Genomic DNA, 18,663 nt, shown 5'->3' with positions numbered 1-18,663 from the left:
GATGCCAACCTCCCATTACAGCAAGATTCTGCTATATACTATTTGGGTTACTCACATGGGAAATTGCATTCTTACCCAATTTTACCATTAGTGACATAACACAGATTGGTGGGTAGTCATAGAATTTACAGAGGTTTGTAAATTTTGGTTACTTATTGTTCTGGTTTCTCCCCTTCCTTGTTGATTTGAATACATTCTGAATATATTACCTATGCTAATAAATAATTGTCACTGTCTAATTCATGTAAGATTGCATATCGCTGTGTTCATTTTTGTTTTGAAAATATTCTCTCTCAAATTATGAAGAGATTGGAGATTGTATAATGGATTTTGCCACACAGTTTTTCCTTGATGTTTCTAAAGCCTTTGGGTAAACTGTCATTACTATCCATTTTCACTGGGTTTTGGCATAATTTATTAATATATTTTATAATAACTGAGAGCAAACTTACAATGTGTGGCCTCAGCATGATTGAATAGATAGCAAATGGGATAGGGCCAAAATACCAAAATCCATGAATGAAATTTAAGAAAATCAAATTCAATTTTATAAGAGAACAATGAGGTGGCCAAAAGCATGAAAAACAGTAACATTCAAGTTTTCTGCACTGTTGGTTCAAAAGAGCTGGTGACTGTGAAGATTTCAAGGATGTGTGGCTACAAAAAAATCCTTTATCCAAGCACAGTCATTGTTGAGTAATTCCAAGCAGCCAAAGATTCTTCATCAAGAAAAAAATTGGAAGCCCTACTAAGAAACCTAGAAAACTAATTGCAAGATCTGCTAATTTTTGCTGGGAAACAATAGAGAAGGCTGGAAAAAGAAAATGTAGCTAGTTTTTTTTAAGACCTAGTAGAATAAGCAAATAAGATTTTCAAGTATTAGGTAAGGAGAAAGCATACATCAGGCTCCCTGTGTGCTTTCTCTTAAGAAATCAATTGCATCTTCACTGTGAATAAGCAAAGAAGCAGCATGCATTTATTTTGAATTGGTAGAGGCTTGCTGCAATCAAAGTGTTCCAGATAGCTAGCAGATTTCCCCTTTTGGAAAAAATGAATAAAAAAACTTCACCAAACATTACAAATCCAGCTAATTTGCAATATAAAAAGACAAGGATGGCAAGCTGTATAATAACTTTATCTGGGCCTAGAGAATTTGATTACTATGTTTGATTAATAGCAATGTTGATAATAGCTTCACTTGAAAGAAAAGCATCTATTTTTGGAGTTTATGTACAAGGTATACTGCTCTCTGAAGTACAAACCTGGTGGATTACAAGCATGCCTCTTGAAAGGATATATCTCAGTCCACACACTTCCACAATACCTTCTGATTTGATGATCCCATAGCATTGAAAAGCATGTATATCATACTTGCTAGCTAAATTTAGTTTAGGAATTAATCAGGTATGACTAGATTGGGTTCTTTGGTCCTGAAGGAGGAGCTTGAAACAAACTGCTTCTCAATTAAAAAAAAAACATATTGGGCTCCACTAAGGATGAAAAGACTCAGGAAATCACAGCAGAAAGTTTAAGTTTCCAAACCTCCCTTTTTTGCCTAAAAGAAAGGGAACTAGTGAAGTCTTTAATAATTGGTGAAAGGGGAGCTGAAGGCTGTCTTTAATTATTAGTCAAACGATGTTTTATTTATCCCTTGCTTGGAGCAAAAACTTCCCCTTGCTGCTGTGCATCTTAACAAAAAGCCATCATTGAAAGTATACGAGAGTATCAAATCAGTACTGGGTATATTACATTTCATAATCTGCTATTTTAGATCTGGGCCTTTGTGGAACTGATATGAATAGAATACGAGTGTGATTCTGGGTCACAAAGTGGTAAATCATAAAAGATAAGTGAAGTCAAATGAAACATCCTCCCATTATGACAGATTTTATGGAATTCATGTACTGTACCTTTGAATAATTCTAGAAAGGTTCAGGAGTGCCATATTTGGCCTGTGGTGACATAATCGTCACTATTGTAAGAGCTATGGTGGCACAGTTGTTAGAATGCAGTACTGCAGGCTACTTCTGCTGACTGGCAGCAGTTTGGCAGTTCAATTCTCACTGGCTCAAGGTTGGATTTGAATGCCTTCCGTCCTTCTGGGATCAGTAAAATGAGGACCCAGATTGTTGGGGGCAATATGCTGACTCTGTAAATTGCTGTAAAGCACTGTGAAGTGGTATATAAGTCTATGTGCTATTCCATTATTCTATTCCTTATGTGTGTGATGCTATTGATTGATCTGATCTGTATCAATGGGGTTCAACAGATGCAGAGCTGTCATGGTTTATCTCAGTGACTTTACCTTTCCCTCTTCTATAAGACAAATATTTTAAACAGCTGATGTTCAAAAGCAATATGTTAAATTTAATTTCTGTTATATGATCAAGATTATTTCCACTTATGAGTTTTATGTATGTCCAGATGCCACAGATTTTCAAATGAAACTAGTTTTAAAGATATTCTTTTCAAGCTTGCTGCATTGCTTAGAACAGGTGTTTATATACTTTACTATGTAACTCATTCAGTCAGAGTTCTAAAATCTGCATTTGTTTTTGTTTGTAGCAAGTGCCCCAGCCTCCCCTCGGGAAATGATCAGTTTAAAAGAAAGAAAAACAGATTATGAGTCAACTGGAACAAATGCTACTTACCATGGGAATAAAGGAGAGCATACTTCTAGAAAAGACACCATGACAGGTGAGCCAAGAATTGTATGTGATATATAAACATTGTGGAAGAAAACCTTCTGGGTTGGAATTGACTCTGTTGGTAATACAGACATACTTAGTAAGCATGTTTTAAGTTTTACAGTCTTTGTAAACTACATTCAAGTCTTCTACTCATATATTGCTAAACATTTTGAGCCAACAATTTGACTGAATTCAATTTGCATATCTATTGAATGTCACATTTAAACTTTTATTTCAAAACTCCAAGCCTTCAATCTCTGCACCATAATGTTTACTATAGGAATCTGGCATCCTAATTCTATTTCCCCTATAAAAGGAAAAACGATTTATCTGATTTCATTTCTCCTTTCTCCTCCTCCTCCTCCCTTTAAAGCAGTATTTCTCAACTTTAGCAATTTTTAAGATATGTGAACTTCAACTCACATATTTTTTTTACCAGCATGCTTTAAACCGAAAGACGTAAAACACTATTTTAAACTGAAGGATGTATGTATGAACCACTTATTGTTGCTTAATAAAAATATTGGAGAGCACACACAATCATCTTTAGATATTGTTGTGCTTTGGCAGGAATTATAATACTGTAATTCATCCCATGTGGAGTCAATCACTGCTTGTGACAGCCCAAATTCCTTTTTTTACAGCTCTGCATTATCTAGGGAATGTAATTTTCTTTCTTTAACAATTGCTAATTAGCTTCTTCCCACAAAAAAAATGGCTTAATTTTACAGTTATATTTATTGCTATTTAAAATTGTAATGTTTATGCTGTTTCTTGAAAAGGGGTATAAAAGAGTTCTAGGAAGTATTTTTTTCATTTAAAATAGAAGTCTTTAACAGGTCATGGCAGAAGAGCATATTGAATGCTACCCAACTTCAGATAATGTAATTAATACATTTGGGAAGATGGCATGAAAATCATCATCTGTTTAGAAACAATTTGTTACAAAAAATAACATAAAGCTAGATTTAATTTCAGCTGCATGTAAGGATTCTAATACTGTCCAGATATTTCAATCTACAAATTCCATAATCCACTATCATTGGTTGCGATTGATGGAGTTGGTCATTTGAGGAGCCAAGAGCATTACACGTGGAACACATCAAGTTGGGAAAGGCTGGTTTAATGCCATACCTTTATTGGTGATTATAACATCACTCAAGTGTTTACATTCATTATACAGTATGAGCTTCTTTGCCTTTCCAGATGTTATATCTGTGACATCATTTAGAAGAACTCTGATACTGATAAAAGGTCTCTATTGTGCAAACAGGTGCCCTTTGCATATGGACATCATCTTTTCTCCTTATGTTACCATGAGACAGAGAAAAACCTCACCATTCCCCTGATGGGAAGAGAGCCCTTTAATGCTTCAAAAGATCTTAAGGGGGGGAGGAGAAGGACATCTGCATTGGTCGATGTCCATTCATTTCTCCAAAATTCCACCATTTATCAGTTTTAGATTTGTCTGGCAATTATGCTAATAATAAGACATTGCTATTGTAGTAACTAATTTTACTGATTTTTAGTATATTTTTAGTCATAGGTAGTCAGCTAAATCAGTGGCTCCCAATCTGTTCAGCGCCAAGGACCAGTTCTGAGAAGAGTGTTTTTTCCACAGATCAGGGAGACTCATGCTCTGCTTGGATCCCACATGTGTGTGGATGGGGCTTTGTTCACTTGTTCAGGTGTCAATCCACAGACCTGGGGTTGGGGACCCCTGAACTAAATGATACTCCATCAGTTGTGAAGTTCTGTACCAGCTTTTCACCTCTTCCTCACCACAGGGACAATTTTATATTTGTTACACATCCTCTATTAACTTCTTTTTTTCAGCAGAATAAAGTTATACTGATGGCTTTCTGGGATGAAAATGAGAGTATGGTCACCATACACAGAGCAAAGAGAGTTTAGTTTTCCACTCATCTGTCTCTACAGGAAATATTTTAAGGAGATTAAAGTAATTTACTTAGGGAAAAGGGTAACATTTATCAATTTTGTTAACAAGCCACAGAACTAAATTTAACCTGATGCTAATAATTTCTCCATCTTTTAAGGTTATTATAATAGGAATAACAGGAAGTTTCCTAATAATAAGAACATATGTAGGTGGTACTATCTAAACCAAGGATTTTCAAATTCCACCAGCATGCAAAACCTGTTAATTTAAAAAAAACAGAGACAAACCATAATGAGCACAAACATCCTTCTAGAAAAAGAGAGGTTCCAAGATAAAGCTGACAAGCCTTGCCTTTTCTATTATATCTTTAAAAATGTTGCATATACAATTGATAATCTTTGAATAAAAGGAGATGTTTTTGGTCCTTATTTTCTCACAGAACCCCATCAAATTCTTGGAACACAGTTGAAATATCCTTACCTAAATATGTATGTTGAGGGAGTAAAAGGACAAGCTGGAGGAAAACTATTTAAAAGCATTAGACTGTAGTAAAACCAAATGGATTCACTGCTCTAGATTATGATGCTTGATAGCTGTTCCTTTCAGCAATTTTGTTTGATAATAGGAGACCAGTCTCTCAAGAGCTATCATTCTAAGCTTCTTGTTAAACAGCAATGCCGTTCCATCATACCATAACGTATAGCATACCCCAAATGTCATCCAGTGGAGCCAAAAGATTAAATGAACTCTACGAGAACAATAGTTCTGATCATCTGAAGCCCATGAATCCTTCATTACAAAACTGATTCATCAAGAACTTTTGAAGAACAGCAAAACAGCAACAGATAAGGTACTGTTTAGAATTGGATTTTATGTTTAAGAGCCCATTTTAGCTTCTTCCCTAGTGTAATTTGTTGTGCTGATTCTTCGTATTTTTGATGTCATGGGGTAGATAACTCTTATCACTCACTATCCCTCAATGCCATGTCTGGGTTGTGTGGGACAAGTATATGGTTGACTACTCCTTACATAGCTACTGTATAAGCACAACCTTGCTTGTTGGAATCTAATTGAGCAATATAAAGGGCCAGACTGATATATGCTAGAATGGGAGCATGTTTATTAACCTGTTCCATGCAAAGTTAGCTAGTCTATCATTTTCTTTTCTCACTTTTTAACCAGTGACTTTTGCAAGATTTTGTTATTCCAGTTCTTGTGGTGTTTCTTACTTTCCCCTTGCTCCCTCTATCTTGCATTTTAGCTGGCTACAGTAATAATGCAAAGACTCATAGGAGTCTCATTTTTGCCCTGCCAGATAGTCAAGTATCTTATGAGACTAGACTTTCAAGCCAAAACAAATGTCATCTGTAATATCTTATGTTGTCTGGTTATGAACAGAGATTACAAATCTTATTTTGATTTTACAGGTTACCAGAGCAGAGCTTGTGGCAGATGGTTACCACATCAAATCTGAAGAGCAAACGAAGACTAAATGAACAATTATTCTGTTTGATTATGTATGAACTGAATTACCACCTTGACAAAGAGCTTTCAACTGACATAAAAGAAAACCAGAATCAACCAAACATTAAACAGTTCAATAAAGCATGATATGAAACCCCAGCATTCTGAGCCTTTCTTTTTAAACTCTAACAGTTGATTTGCAGTCAGATTTTTTTAGATAACTAAAAAAAACTTTGGATTGAAGTTGCAGAGTCAGAGATAGTATGCCATAAAAGTCTTGATCACAGCTGCACTGTACTTGGCATAGGAGACTATTAGGAATATGGAGCCACTCCTACCTTTGAGCCAGCTTTGGTGACACCAGGGAGGGAGATAGTAGAGCTGTAGCAACTTCCAGGTCCACCCATTATTGTCCAGTCTGTTGGTTGCAGTTCTCTGAGTTAAGTCCTTGAATCTGAAATTGCAGTCCAATTGTAAAAATACCTGATGTGGTCAGTGAGTGACAATCTTGTTCTGATTCAACCTCTTGTAATCCTTTTATAAGACCTTCCCAACAAAAGAACACAGATGTGTCAAGATGTCTTTTAAATAATTATCAGTTTACTGATAACACTTGCATTTTCAAGAGCATTTTGAGGCCTAAATTTCTTTTTATTCATTGAGAAGAACATAAAACAAGTACTACCTTGTTTGCATAATTCTGGATACACCTACTATATGTGGGGGTCCAAGTTGTTAATGAATGATATTAAGGATGCTTGTTCTGGAACAGCTGTTGTCCGTTTAATGCTGATAGCTTTAGAATCTTAGCACCAGAAAAGGAGAAGTAATTTTAATGTTATTAGCTAAATATACATTCATTGAGGACTGAGTTTTCCCCCCAAGAAGCAGGTAGATTTTTAATGTTGTATTTTAAAATGATGACTGATGAAATATTTTAATTAAATAGTTATTTACTACTGAATTTTAATATTTGTCCAACATGCATTTACAATGATCCCATCGCATATTCTTAGCTGATTTCCAGGTATAAAGTCTATGTGAGTGTGAGTAAATACTTTCTCATATACATACTACACATATATGCCCACAGTTTGCATCTTGATGGACATTTACGGGTGAACAATAAAATCTGGGGGAATGTAAAGGAGTACACTTGATCACTGGCAGCCCACATGTTAGACTCTTATCCTAACTGAACGCTCACAAAATAGATTGCTATATTTGGCTTGTAGGCTTCAGAAACAACCCATAAAAGTTATAAAATAGATTACCACACAGAAAACTGGACATTATTCTCTCATCATATGGAAAGGAAGTCATGCAATTTTCGTTCTAATAACCATTGGTTGAATCTTGAGAAAATAGATTCCCTGACGAAACCTGCTAGAATAACTAGCTTTTAAAAGTAATATGTAGCCAGACATTCTAAGACCACAAGATTACTATGTATGTAAAATATATACATTTAGGGTAATTATATAATGTTTCATTTATATCAACTATAACATCTTGCATCACTCGTTTTAAAAAACTCATCAGATATATTGTGTATGTCTATAGTTCTATTATATCTACCCTTTCTATGGTTTTCCTCCACTAAATATGACAGCAAAGAAAATCAGATTTTTTGGTTGAGCATCGGAGTATATACTACCTTAAATAAACAAAGCACATTTTCCCAGAAAAGTTCAAGAGGAATCAAATCTCCCTTGAACCATTCTTAGTGATCCAGGAGTTTGTATGCTGCATTGGGTTCTGAAAAAGTTTTTTTTTGTGACAGCTCAATCTTTTTGATACAGCTTTAAACCGAAAATTCATACATTTATTTATGGCTCTGCAAAGCATAGAGTGATTTAGCAAAGAGTTCCTACATAACTGCTCTCTTTCCGGTGTGCGGTCTTCCCTTAATCTCTTGTTTGCTAATACATCTTGGACAGACAGAGTCAATTGTTCATTGATGTAAGATTGATTTCACAGCTACTTCTCACTGTTAAAATGTTTTCAAGAAATCTGTATGTAGTAAGTATCTGTGACTGGCTTCGGTGCAGCATAAAGATTTCTAGTTTCCTAATATATGGAAGGGATGAAGTACAAACATGTCAGTCACATGTTCTTTATTGTAGATGATTCAATAAATCATTGCTAATAAGGGCTTATTGAATTTGCCCACCACTGCTACTAGTTCACATATATAACCCATTTTGACTAATAACATAATCCCTATTTTTCCCACTTATAGGTCAGAACTCTGGAATCTCTACTTTGTATAGAAATTCTTACGGTGCACCTGCTGAAGATATCAAACACAACCAGGTAAGTGGTAAATCAACTTATTCCCTTTTGAACTAAAAAAATAAATTAATATAGCTGCAATAATTTTAAAGAATCATAGTTGAAAAACTATTCAATGTTTCACTGATACGAACTTTTCTCAAGTCTATCCTGGTAAAAGCTATATTTATCAGTAAATTATGGAAATGCAACTTATATTAAACATCTCTAATATATGTTTTTCACATTTTCTGTGGCATAAATATGTATATAAGAGAAAAATGAGGCAAGGAAGCTCCATTGCTCAGGAAGTTGCTGACGGGAGTGTTTAGAGGAATGTGAAAAAGTGAAAGATAGAGACCAATATTAGAAATATATTTTCATGAAAATGGAAAACAGTAAGCACATATTTGTGAAAAGAGCTTTCAGTGATTGTTTTATAGTAGTTTAAAAAGTCAGTTTACTAGCTTTCAATGAATATCTTAAATTCCTTCACAATTAAAAAAATGGCTATCATGTAAATGAAGACACATAGAGGATTATGTATTTCATCATCGACTGTTGTGTGTATCTTGTTTGTTTTTGTTTGTTTGTTTGTTTGTTTGTTTTATTGGATTTATATGCCGCCCTTCTCCCAAAGGACTCAGGGCAGTGTACAACATTAAAAAACACACATCCCGAAAGTTAAAAAGAAATTAGATACATATCCAAAAAACAAACCCAATTAATAGGACAATAACATTTTAAAAAATGAGATAAAATTAACATTAACAAGCCAGGCCGGCTTGCTGGAAAAGCCAACTTTTTAGGGCGCGTCGGAAGGACCGGAGGTCAGGGATTATGCGAAGCTCCGGGGGCAGCTCATTCCAGAGGGAAGGCGCTCCCACAGAGAAGGCTCTCCCCCTGGGGGTCACCAGCTGACACTGTCTGGCCAACGGCACTCTGAGGAGGCCAACTCTGTGGGATTGTACTGGACGGTGGGAGGCTACTGGTGGCAGTAGGTGGTCTCGCAGGTACCCTGGGCCTAAGCGATGGAGCGCTTTAAAGGTCATAATTAATACCTTGAATCGCACCCGGAAAACAACCGGCAACCAGTGCAGGCCGCCTAAAAGGGGTGTAACATGGGAGCACCTAGGTACCCCCATGATAACCCGCAGGGCCGCATTCTGGACCAGCTGAAGCCTCCGGGTGCTCTTCAAGGGCAGCTCCATGTAGAGAGTGTTGCAGTAGTCCAGGCGAGAAAGGACGAGGGCATGAGTGACTGTGCACAGAGCATCCCGATCCAGGAAGGGGTGCAACTGACGTACCAGACGAACCTGGTAAAAGGCCCCCCTGGCCACGACCGTCAGGTATTCTTCTAAACTAAGCCGCGTATCCAGGAGGACTCCCAGATTGCGGGCCTTCTCTGAGGGGGCTAAAATTTCTCCCCCTATCATCAAAGATGGAACAAGATGCACAAATCAGGATGACGGAAACTACAGCCACTCAGTCTTGGAGGGATTGAGCCTGAGCCTGTTCCTCCCCAGCCAGATCCGCACAGCCTCCAGGCATCAGGACATCACGTCGAGGGCATTGTTTGGGTGGTTTGGGGTAGAGATGAAAAGTTGGGTATCATCAGCATATTGATGATACCGTACCCCAAAACCACGGATGATCTCGCCCAGCGGTTTCATATATATGTTGAACAGGAGGGGTGAGAAACCGACCCCTGGGGCACCCCACAAGTGATGCGCCAGGGGGTCAATCCCTGCCCGCCAGTCAACACGAACTGCGACCGATCCAACAGGTAGGAGGAGAACCACCGTAAAACAGTGCCCCCCACTCCCAACCTCTCGAGTCGTCGCAGTAGGATACCATGGTCAATGGTATCGAAAGCCGCCGAGAGGTTTAATAGGACCAGAACAGAGGAGCAGCCCCTGTCCCGGGCCCGCCAGAGATCATCGACCAACGCAACCAATGCCGTCTCTGTGCTGTACCCGGGCCTGAAACCCGACTGAAATGGATCCAGGTAGACAGCTTCATCCAGTACTGGGGAAGCTGACGTGCTATCACACTCTTGACAACCTTTGCTACAAAGCGAAGGTTGGAGACCGGACGATAGTTGGCTAAAGAAGCTGGGTCCAGGGAAGGCTTCTTAAGGCGGGGCCTCACCACTGCCTCCTTAAGGCGGTGGGAAAGAACCCCTCTCTCAATGAAGCGTTGGTAATCGCCTGGAGCCAGCCTCGTGTCACCTCCCGGGAAGCCGAAACTAACCAAGAGGGACACGGGTCCAGCACACAAGTGGCAGCACTGAGTCTTCCCATAGTCCTGTCCATGCCTTCGGGGGTCACAGGGTCAAACTCATCCCAGATTGTCTCCACAAGATTCATCCCCGTCAGCTCGCCTGAATCTACCCAGTCAGAGTCCAAGCCTGTCCAGATCTGAGTGATTTTATCCTGCAGATACTGAAGAAATTCTTCAGCCCTACCCTGCAAGGGGTCTTCCCCAGTTCCTTAGTTAAGTAAGGAGCGGGTCACCCTAAACAGGGCAGCTGGGCAGTTATCTGCGGATGCGATAAGAGCAGAAAAATGTTGCCGTTTTAATAATAATAATAATAATTTATTTCTAGACCGCCCCCTCTCCCCGGAGGGACTCGGGGCGGTGTACAGGAATAAATTTAAAACATACAAACAATCCGCTTTGCCGCTTCTATCGCCACTAAGTAGGATTTAATATGAATCCTTACTAGTGTTCGATCAGATTCGGACCGGCTGGCCCTCCAGCCACTCTCTAGGCGTCTTTTCCGGCGTTTCATCTCTTGGAGCTCCTCGGTAAACCAGGAAGCCACCCGGGATCGACACCGGGTCAGAGGCTGCAAAGGCACAACGCGATCCAAGGCCCCAGCGGCCGCCCTATCCCAGGCTTCCACTAGGGCTTCGGTCGAGTTGTGAGCAAGGGATTCAGGAAAAGTCCCAAGCTCCATCAGGAACTTTTCGGGGTCCATCAGGCGCCTGGGGCGGAACCATCTAGGCGGTTCCGCCTCCCTGCGGCGAGGGGTAGCAGTATGGAAGTCAAGCCTGATGAGGAAATGATCAGACCATGACAAGGGTTGAATAGAAATATCCCCTAAATCTAGATCATTCATCCACTGCCCAGAGACAAAAATCAGGTCGAGCGTGTGTCCCCCATTATGGATGGGGTCTTGAATTAACTGAGTTAGGTCCATATCTGTCATGGAAGCCATGAACTCCCGAGCTGACTCGGATGTCTCGCCAATGGAAGGCAGATTGAAATCCCCCAGGACCATAAGCCTGAGGAAATCAACTGCCAATCCAGCTAACACATTCAGCAGCTCCGGCAGGGCCAATGAAAGATAGCAGGAAGACAGGTACGTAACAAAAAGGCCCACCTGAGCTCCAAGGCCCCACTTCACAAAAAGGGACTCACACTATCTGAGGCACAGTGACCTCCTGAGGTCTGAGACTTTCCCTAATAACCACCACCACCACCCGTATCTAAGTCAGTCTTGCTTCTAAGTAGCTGCTATGACATGTCCCTGCAGTTTTCTTGGGAACATTTGCAGAAGTGGATTGCCATTGCCTGTTTCCTAGAGCTAAGAGAAAGACATCCAGATGGCTTCATGCCTAGATCAAGACTAGAACTCATAGTCTCCTGGTTTCTAGCTCAAGAGCCTTTAACCACTATAACAAGCTAGCTCTCACCTTCTACTTAAAAGACAGTGCTCTTACCCTGCCCAGGGTCTGACCTTTGGGATAACTATTGGGATAACTATTCTGTGACTATGGACTAAACATTTCTGTAAGTAGCTTTCTGGTCTGAAACCATTATTGCTAGCATGCAGCCAGGATATTTTTTTAATGTTTCAAAAACCTCAGTTTCTTATATTTCAAATTCCATATGATTGTATAGTAATTTTTCTTCTAAAAGAATAATTATTTCCTAAAATCACAAATTATAAAACCAGCAAGCGAACAAGCAAACTGATAAGCAGGAAACAAGAAACAGAAAACAAAAAGAAAACACCAAAAAAATGAATGGTTTAAGTTATCATATTTGCATTTTTATGGGATACCTTATGAACTTCTCTTAGTACCAGCTTTAGAGTTATGTGACATACGAGGATGTAATAAGTAGCAGCAATAATATGGATCAGGGCCTACAAAGGGATGTGAGGTTGGGTAGTGTGCAGATGATCTGAAGTGAGCTGACTTGCCCCGAAAGAATCTAGATGTCTCTTTAAATATGAATTTAAACATTTAAATAATTTAAATAAATATGTCTCTAAATTACTGATGGACAAGCATTCCTAATATTGTTCACATTCTGCAATCTGAGATCCTCCACCCACAAATCATATTATGTGCAAAAGTTTAATGTGAAGTCTATTTTACCCCTTTTTTGAGGAAAACCTCTGTTAAAAGTGGTTGCAAATGCAAATGTAAAGCAATCTTTGGAGAAGATTGTCATTCATCCAGGACAGTCATCCAGGAAGACTAAGATGTTTTCTGTAGCAGCTGAAATGTCGGTAATGTTTACATTGTCTGTCTAATAAGTCCCACTGAAGTGGTACCTTGCTCTGCACTCTAAGTGACATAGCAGTTTGTTTCCCATCATTATAGTCTTCCCTAACAAGCCAAGACTTCTTATTCTGTTGTGACAGGTTTCAACACAGCCGGTCCCACAGGAGCCCACAAGAAAGGAATACGAACCATATCAGCCATTTCAAAATTCATCAAGAAACTATGATGAGTCCTTCTTTGAAGACCAAGTGCATCATCGCCCACCTGCCAGCGAGTACAATATGCACCTGGGACTCAAGTCCACTGGCAACTACGTTGATTTCTATTCTGCTGCTCGGCCCTATAGTGAACTCAATTATGAAACAAGCCACTATCCAGCCTCTCCAGATTCCTGGGTTTGAGATTTGGGCAAGAAAAAAAGAAGAGGTCCAGGAACTGTGCATGTGCATGCATATCACAAGACATTCTTTTCCTGCAAATTTAGTTTGTTAAAGCCTGTTCCGTAGGAAGGCCCTAATACTCAGTCTGGAACAATTAAGGTATCTTTAGATGGCTAAAAGAATGGGAAACTAAGTGCGGGAGTGTTATTAGAAAGAGTGGGATGTGTATCTATTTCTGTATCTATAGAATCCTATCTCTTAAATATAGATATAGAAATATACTGGGGGGAGGGCAGCTTTGCAGTTGACCTTGTAATGTAGAGTTTAAAACAAATAGTACTGTACACTGAATGTGGCTGAAGGAAGTTAGGGAAGTTACAACCACTGAAGTGAGTCCAGAGTTAAGCACAAGAAAATGAACAGTTTACAAACCTTATGGGGGACAGCTTCTCACCCTTTGTTTCCTCTCTTCATCCATTGTGAATTTAGGCTTCAAGTTGCATTTGGGATTTCCTCTGTACAGCAAGATGTTTCTTGCCTTTTGTTAATGCATTGTTGTAAAGTATTTGATGTACATTACAGATTTAAAAACCAGAGAGAGAGAGAGAGCAAAGTGCATTGTGTATATTACATCAATGCCACAGTGTTTCTTCATCTATGGTTCTAAATATTGCTTCAATTACACAACTTTGAAATATGTATGAATTTCCAGGGGTATGGGAGGGTTTTTTTTTCTTTTCCTTTTCTCTTTTACCCAGTATGTTTTAACAGGAGAAAACAAAAACTGATATTTAGCAGTATTGTTCGTTCTGATATGTGAATTTGTTTGTGGCAACTAAAAAAAAGGCATTCAGCAGTTTCTGATAATTAACATTCATCATTCCACACTCCTTGTCAACAAAGTGCTTTTTCACTGCCTAAAATTTTAGATGTAGATATTTGAAATAGATTTTTTTCATTTATACCAGTTTTCTTTATGATGATACAGTGTTAAAAGAAAATAAATTACAATTGATCTGTCATCCATACTTGCTAAGAATGTCTATTTCCAAGATCCTTAATCAAAATATACATTCTTGCTCATGTATGTACGTATGTGTGTGTCTGTCCTCAAAACGTGCATACTATTTTGTGTGTACGTTTGTGCAACATAAAATTGTGTTCCATCACGGTGTTGCCAGACATAATAGAATTATGTTTTGTGTATAAGAATCTGGTGGCCTTCAGATGAAATTCATTCTGCACGCTCATACACAAAAAGAAACAGGTGTGTAGGCTTGTGTAGCAATACATTTGGGTGTTGTTTTTGTTGTGTTTCTGCTTTGGGTAGAAGACAGTATTGTAGACCTTTCTAACATTTCAAGCCAAAATGTTGAATAGGAGAAGACGTTTTACACTAGTAAACTAAGATTGTTTTCCCAATCTGATAGGTAAGAGATCTATGCTCTGCTGATACTTGTAGCAAGAAAAGCAAAGTATAGTGGGAAGGAAGGCAGGAGAAGCTACGTAACTTTCATTATTACAGCCCCCTAAGTAGAAAACCACGTCTGGGGCATTGCTTGAGATGTTCTGCTGACTTCAAAGTAAACCATTCCAGCAGAAGAGTAAACAAATTTCATAGAAAGCTCAAAACATGGTGATGGGTTCTAATTTGTATCCTAATCTACCCATTTCCAAATAATATAGAAAATACCAAACACTGTCAGTTTTCAACATATATCTAAACAAATTTAACAGTCTGCATGTGAGAAACATTGGTAAGTATAAGCAATCCTCAGTAGCGCTTCAGTGGGGTATTGAAGTCATTCTCTTCCATCCTTCCATCATATGTGAAGGCTATCTGACACTGGCAATAACTTAGATGCAGCATTGCCCCTGAGAAAGAACAATAACCTCTGGTTAGCCAAATCATTTGAGGCAGATCAGAAAATGGTAGGAGAATCAGATGTTCAGTATCCAATTGTTGTTAAGTTAGAGTAGAATTCAATTAACACATGCTGTAAAATTAATCTGAATTATTTTAATAACTGGTAATTGATGATCAAGTGATAGGACCTGCAGGACGGAACTCTTGAGGATGTCATTTATCTAGGCTTCAGGCTAAATTTTGTTTTAAGAAACAAAGGCATTTTTAAATCTATGATCATAGTTTCAGCTTTTGCAATCTTTTACCTTTAAGTGACTAAATATTTCTGAATTGTTAACTCAGAGCAGATACAACAGAAACAAGGGCATATCCATAGACAGGATTTACTGGTCCTTAAAAAAAAGTAATAAATTACTGAATTAAAATTTGAGTCTTAGCATATGGTGCATCCCTACATTTGGTAGTATTTTGTGTAATAGTCAGATATTTGTTTTAAATGAAGGGGTGGTTGGAGCCCAGACACTGTATTTGCCTGTTTAAAATCTTGCAAGAACTGGGCAGCAAGTATTACACTTGCAGCAAGTGATATGAATTCCCTAAATCCACAGCACCCTCCATTTCTGCTAGGCAACTTCTCACCCTGAAGTCTTCCAGGAGAACTTCAGAAATTATCGTAAATGTAGCACAAGCAACTGTTAGTTGAACCCTTGACTACTGATCCTTTTCCAATCTGTTGTGTCTGTCCTATTACTAATATACTGAAAGTCACCAATGTGACAGGAATGGTTTTGGAAACTTGACTTGTTTTTTTTTCCACCCTGTGAGAATATTGTCCCACAAACAATTTGGAAGATGAAATGTTTCCCTGAATATTGTTTGGGCTAGGGACAAGTAACCAAGACTGTGCCCTCAATTTGTAAAGGGTCAGAACTAGATCAAAAAAGTTCATCCACCACTTCTCATGAACAAGTGCAGGTCATGCAGAAACTACCTGTGGTATCCCGGGATTTTGACCAATCATTGATGCTCAAAAATCTTTGCAGTGAAATCTGTGAACAGTTGAGAATGTAGTATTTTATTTATGTATTACTCTGTCTTCTCTGGTTTATTGCTATAACAACAGGTGTGTGAGGTAGATTGGGATAAGAGAGAAAATGACTGGTCATAGGTCACCCCAGTGAGTTTCCATCATTAAGAATAGATAAGATGTTAGAAGCAGATCCAAGATTAATCCTCCCATTCTTAATCCCACAATTTAGCTACTCCACTACATTGTGTCTCTATTTGAAAGGATATAATAATTGAAGGAGAAGGCTTGATAGGGCTTGGTGGAGGGACAGAGATTCAAAGATTGGAATCATCTTCATCAAGCTTAGTGAATAATAAAAAATATTAAGACCTAAGTACAAAGTGAGCTAGCCTCAAGTGTAGACTAGAAAAAACATCTGATAAGGATGTATGACAAACCATATGCAGTGGATCATTTAAACAAATTGTTAACAAAAAGTAATGGCTAAATCATGAATAACACTAAAACAGCAGGTCTCTTAAATGTGGTTTGAATTGTTTTTGATGCTGCAGGGCTCACCATGTGTTTGTGTGAGGTTGGGGGACGGTTTCCTATGTATGGGCCATTTTTGTTGGGTTTATGTGTGAGAGATTCTTTAATAGTTTAAAAGTCTTGTGCATTTTTATCAGTTTGTTTCATTTTTGTGAGGTATTTTGGTATAGGGTGTATGTTTGGAGGATTTTTGTGGTGTGATTTTGTCTGTGAGGTATGTGTGAGCATTTATGGATATGTATTTGAAAGGGTTTTAGGAGTCAGATAGTGTTCTTGCCTTGCCCTTTTATTCATTGGACAGATAAAGTAGAAGCAGCAACTTACAAATAAGCCAGAATTCTGGACTCAGACATCACAATAAGCCTTGATTAAAATGAACCATGGTATTTCATATTGTGCTTAGTTGCCATATAACCATGGGTTGTTGCTGGGGTGAATTCAAATAATTTAAAATTAAGCAAAACAAATTCTAGCTAAGCTTATTGTTATGGGCAAATCCTAATTTCCAATACATGTATGAGTTGGGATTACTCAAGAGAAAATTGTAAATGTATATAAAAGGTAAGTTTTTCAAAAGGCATAAATCAGACTGGCACTTGAACCACTAACATTTGAGATATATTTGTATTTTCTGATTTTTCTGTCTAAACATTTTTAAAACTTTATTGCATTTGATTTCCAACACCACCTTATTTTTGTCCTGCAGTAGCAAACATATGTAAAGAACGACTTTCAGCGGGGAGTTTTAGGATTCCAATGAATTGCCAAAACCAAGTTCTAGGTGGGCAAAGCCAGTCCTTCCCTCCTACCCATCACCTAGCCAATTTTGGTTTTGCTTTGTGCTCTTTTTTTTCAAAAGGAAGAAATGTTCTAAACACCTTCATTTTCTTCAGTCAAGTAGTAGCTCCTAAAAAAGAGGGATTTAAAAATGTATAAAATGTATTTGCTGTACTGTAAAAATGTTCGGTTTTTAAAGCAAACCATATTAGACTCTTGATCACTTGTGTAGATCTCAATATAAAAATTCATTGTTTTACTAAGATGCTATTTATGATCGAAAAGAAATGGCTTCACTATTATAATACTATCAAAACTGCACTATCAGAAGCAATATTAAGTTTAAAAAGTGGACATTTCAAGAATAAAATATTACTTAAACCATATTAACATTGAAACTATGTTTTGGTGATGTACAAATTCCCAAAAGTTAAATAAATGTTGCCAGGTAAAATGGCAAAAGGATAAAAATAATACAATAAGAATCAACAGAAAACACTGTTTCAATGTACATGTTTTTAGCATATACTGAGATTTTCTACTAATAAATCCTGCTGTACTGCGTAGAACAACCCTTCATGGCAATAGCAATAGCACTTAGACTTGTATACTCTCCCATAATGCTTTGCAACACTCTCTGGGCAGTTTATAATGTTAGCATATTGCCCCCAACAATCTGGGTCCTCATTTTATCAACCTCAGAAGGATGGAAGGCTGAGTCAATCTTTGGCCCTGTCAGATTCAAACTCCAGGCTATGGGCAGAGTTATCCTGCATTACTGGAGCTCCCTAGTGTAGGGTGTAAAAAAGATAAAATCAAGGACATAGATATGCAACAATGCCCTAGGATGAAGGAAAGACCTCACCTACTCTGATATCTAAAAGATTAGTAGAGTCTTATCAATTTCATCACAAGCAAAATACAATTTTTCAGAACTTTTCTTTCACCTTCCATCCAAACTATTCCATCCTAATGGGCAGCCTTGGGTACTTAAATGATTAATTTATGCCAGGGGTAACTGATGTGCCAACTGACTTGCAACTTCTGCCCAAGTCCATCCAGAACAATCCATGGAAAGCGGGATTCATATGAGGTTTATTTCCCATGGAAGAAAGAAGGCACGGTGGTTACTTAAAATACAATTTATGGCCCAATTGAACAAAAGAGTTTATATGGGATTAAGTACATTAGACTCTCCATTCAATAATATTCAATACTTTGGTAGTTTCG

The 18,663-nt window shown here is 38.1% G+C and overlaps 1 protein-coding gene and 1 long non-coding RNA gene across 14 annotated transcripts in view; one reads left to right on the top strand and one right to left on the bottom strand.

Moving 5' to 3' along the window:
* The window catches only part of CTNND2 (catenin delta 2), a 525,796-nt gene extending 507,807 nt beyond the window's left edge, over window positions 1-17,989 (top strand). For 7 of the 11 annotated variants that reach the window (XM_081953365.1, XM_081953369.1, XM_081953367.1 and 4 more), the window contains 3 exons: window positions 2,566-2,697; window positions 8,297-8,370; window positions 12,989-17,989. In XM_081953365.1, the coding sequence (XP_081809491.1) occupies window positions 2,566-2,697; window positions 8,297-8,370; window positions 12,989-13,249 (467 nt within the window). In that variant the 3' untranslated portion in view covers window positions 13,250-17,989. The other 4 variants (XR_014175415.1, XM_081953373.1, XM_081953374.1 and 1 more) reach the window with 4 other exon arrangements.
* Window positions 1-18,663, bottom strand: part of LOC309392304 — a 114,252-nt gene that overhangs the window by 24,382 nt on the left and 71,207 nt on the right. For 2 of the 3 annotated variants that reach the window (XR_014175417.1, XR_014175418.1), the window contains 2 exons: window positions 6,393-6,600; window positions 2,652-2,763 (listed from right to left, as the gene is read on the bottom strand). This is a non-coding gene — a long non-coding RNA (uncharacterized lncRNA). The remainder of the gene's footprint in view (window positions 1-2,651; window positions 2,764-6,392; window positions 6,601-18,663) is intronic. The other variant, XR_014175419.1, reaches the window with a different exon arrangement.

This window comes from Natrix helvetica, assembly GCF_964273705.1.
Source record: "Natrix helvetica genome assembly, chromosome: 4".
NCBI lineage: Eukaryota > Metazoa > Chordata > Lepidosauria > Squamata > Natricidae > Natrix > Natrix helvetica.
The sequence above is the reverse complement of the archived record's forward strand: the minus strand, read 5'-3'. Positions and strand labels throughout refer to the sequence as shown.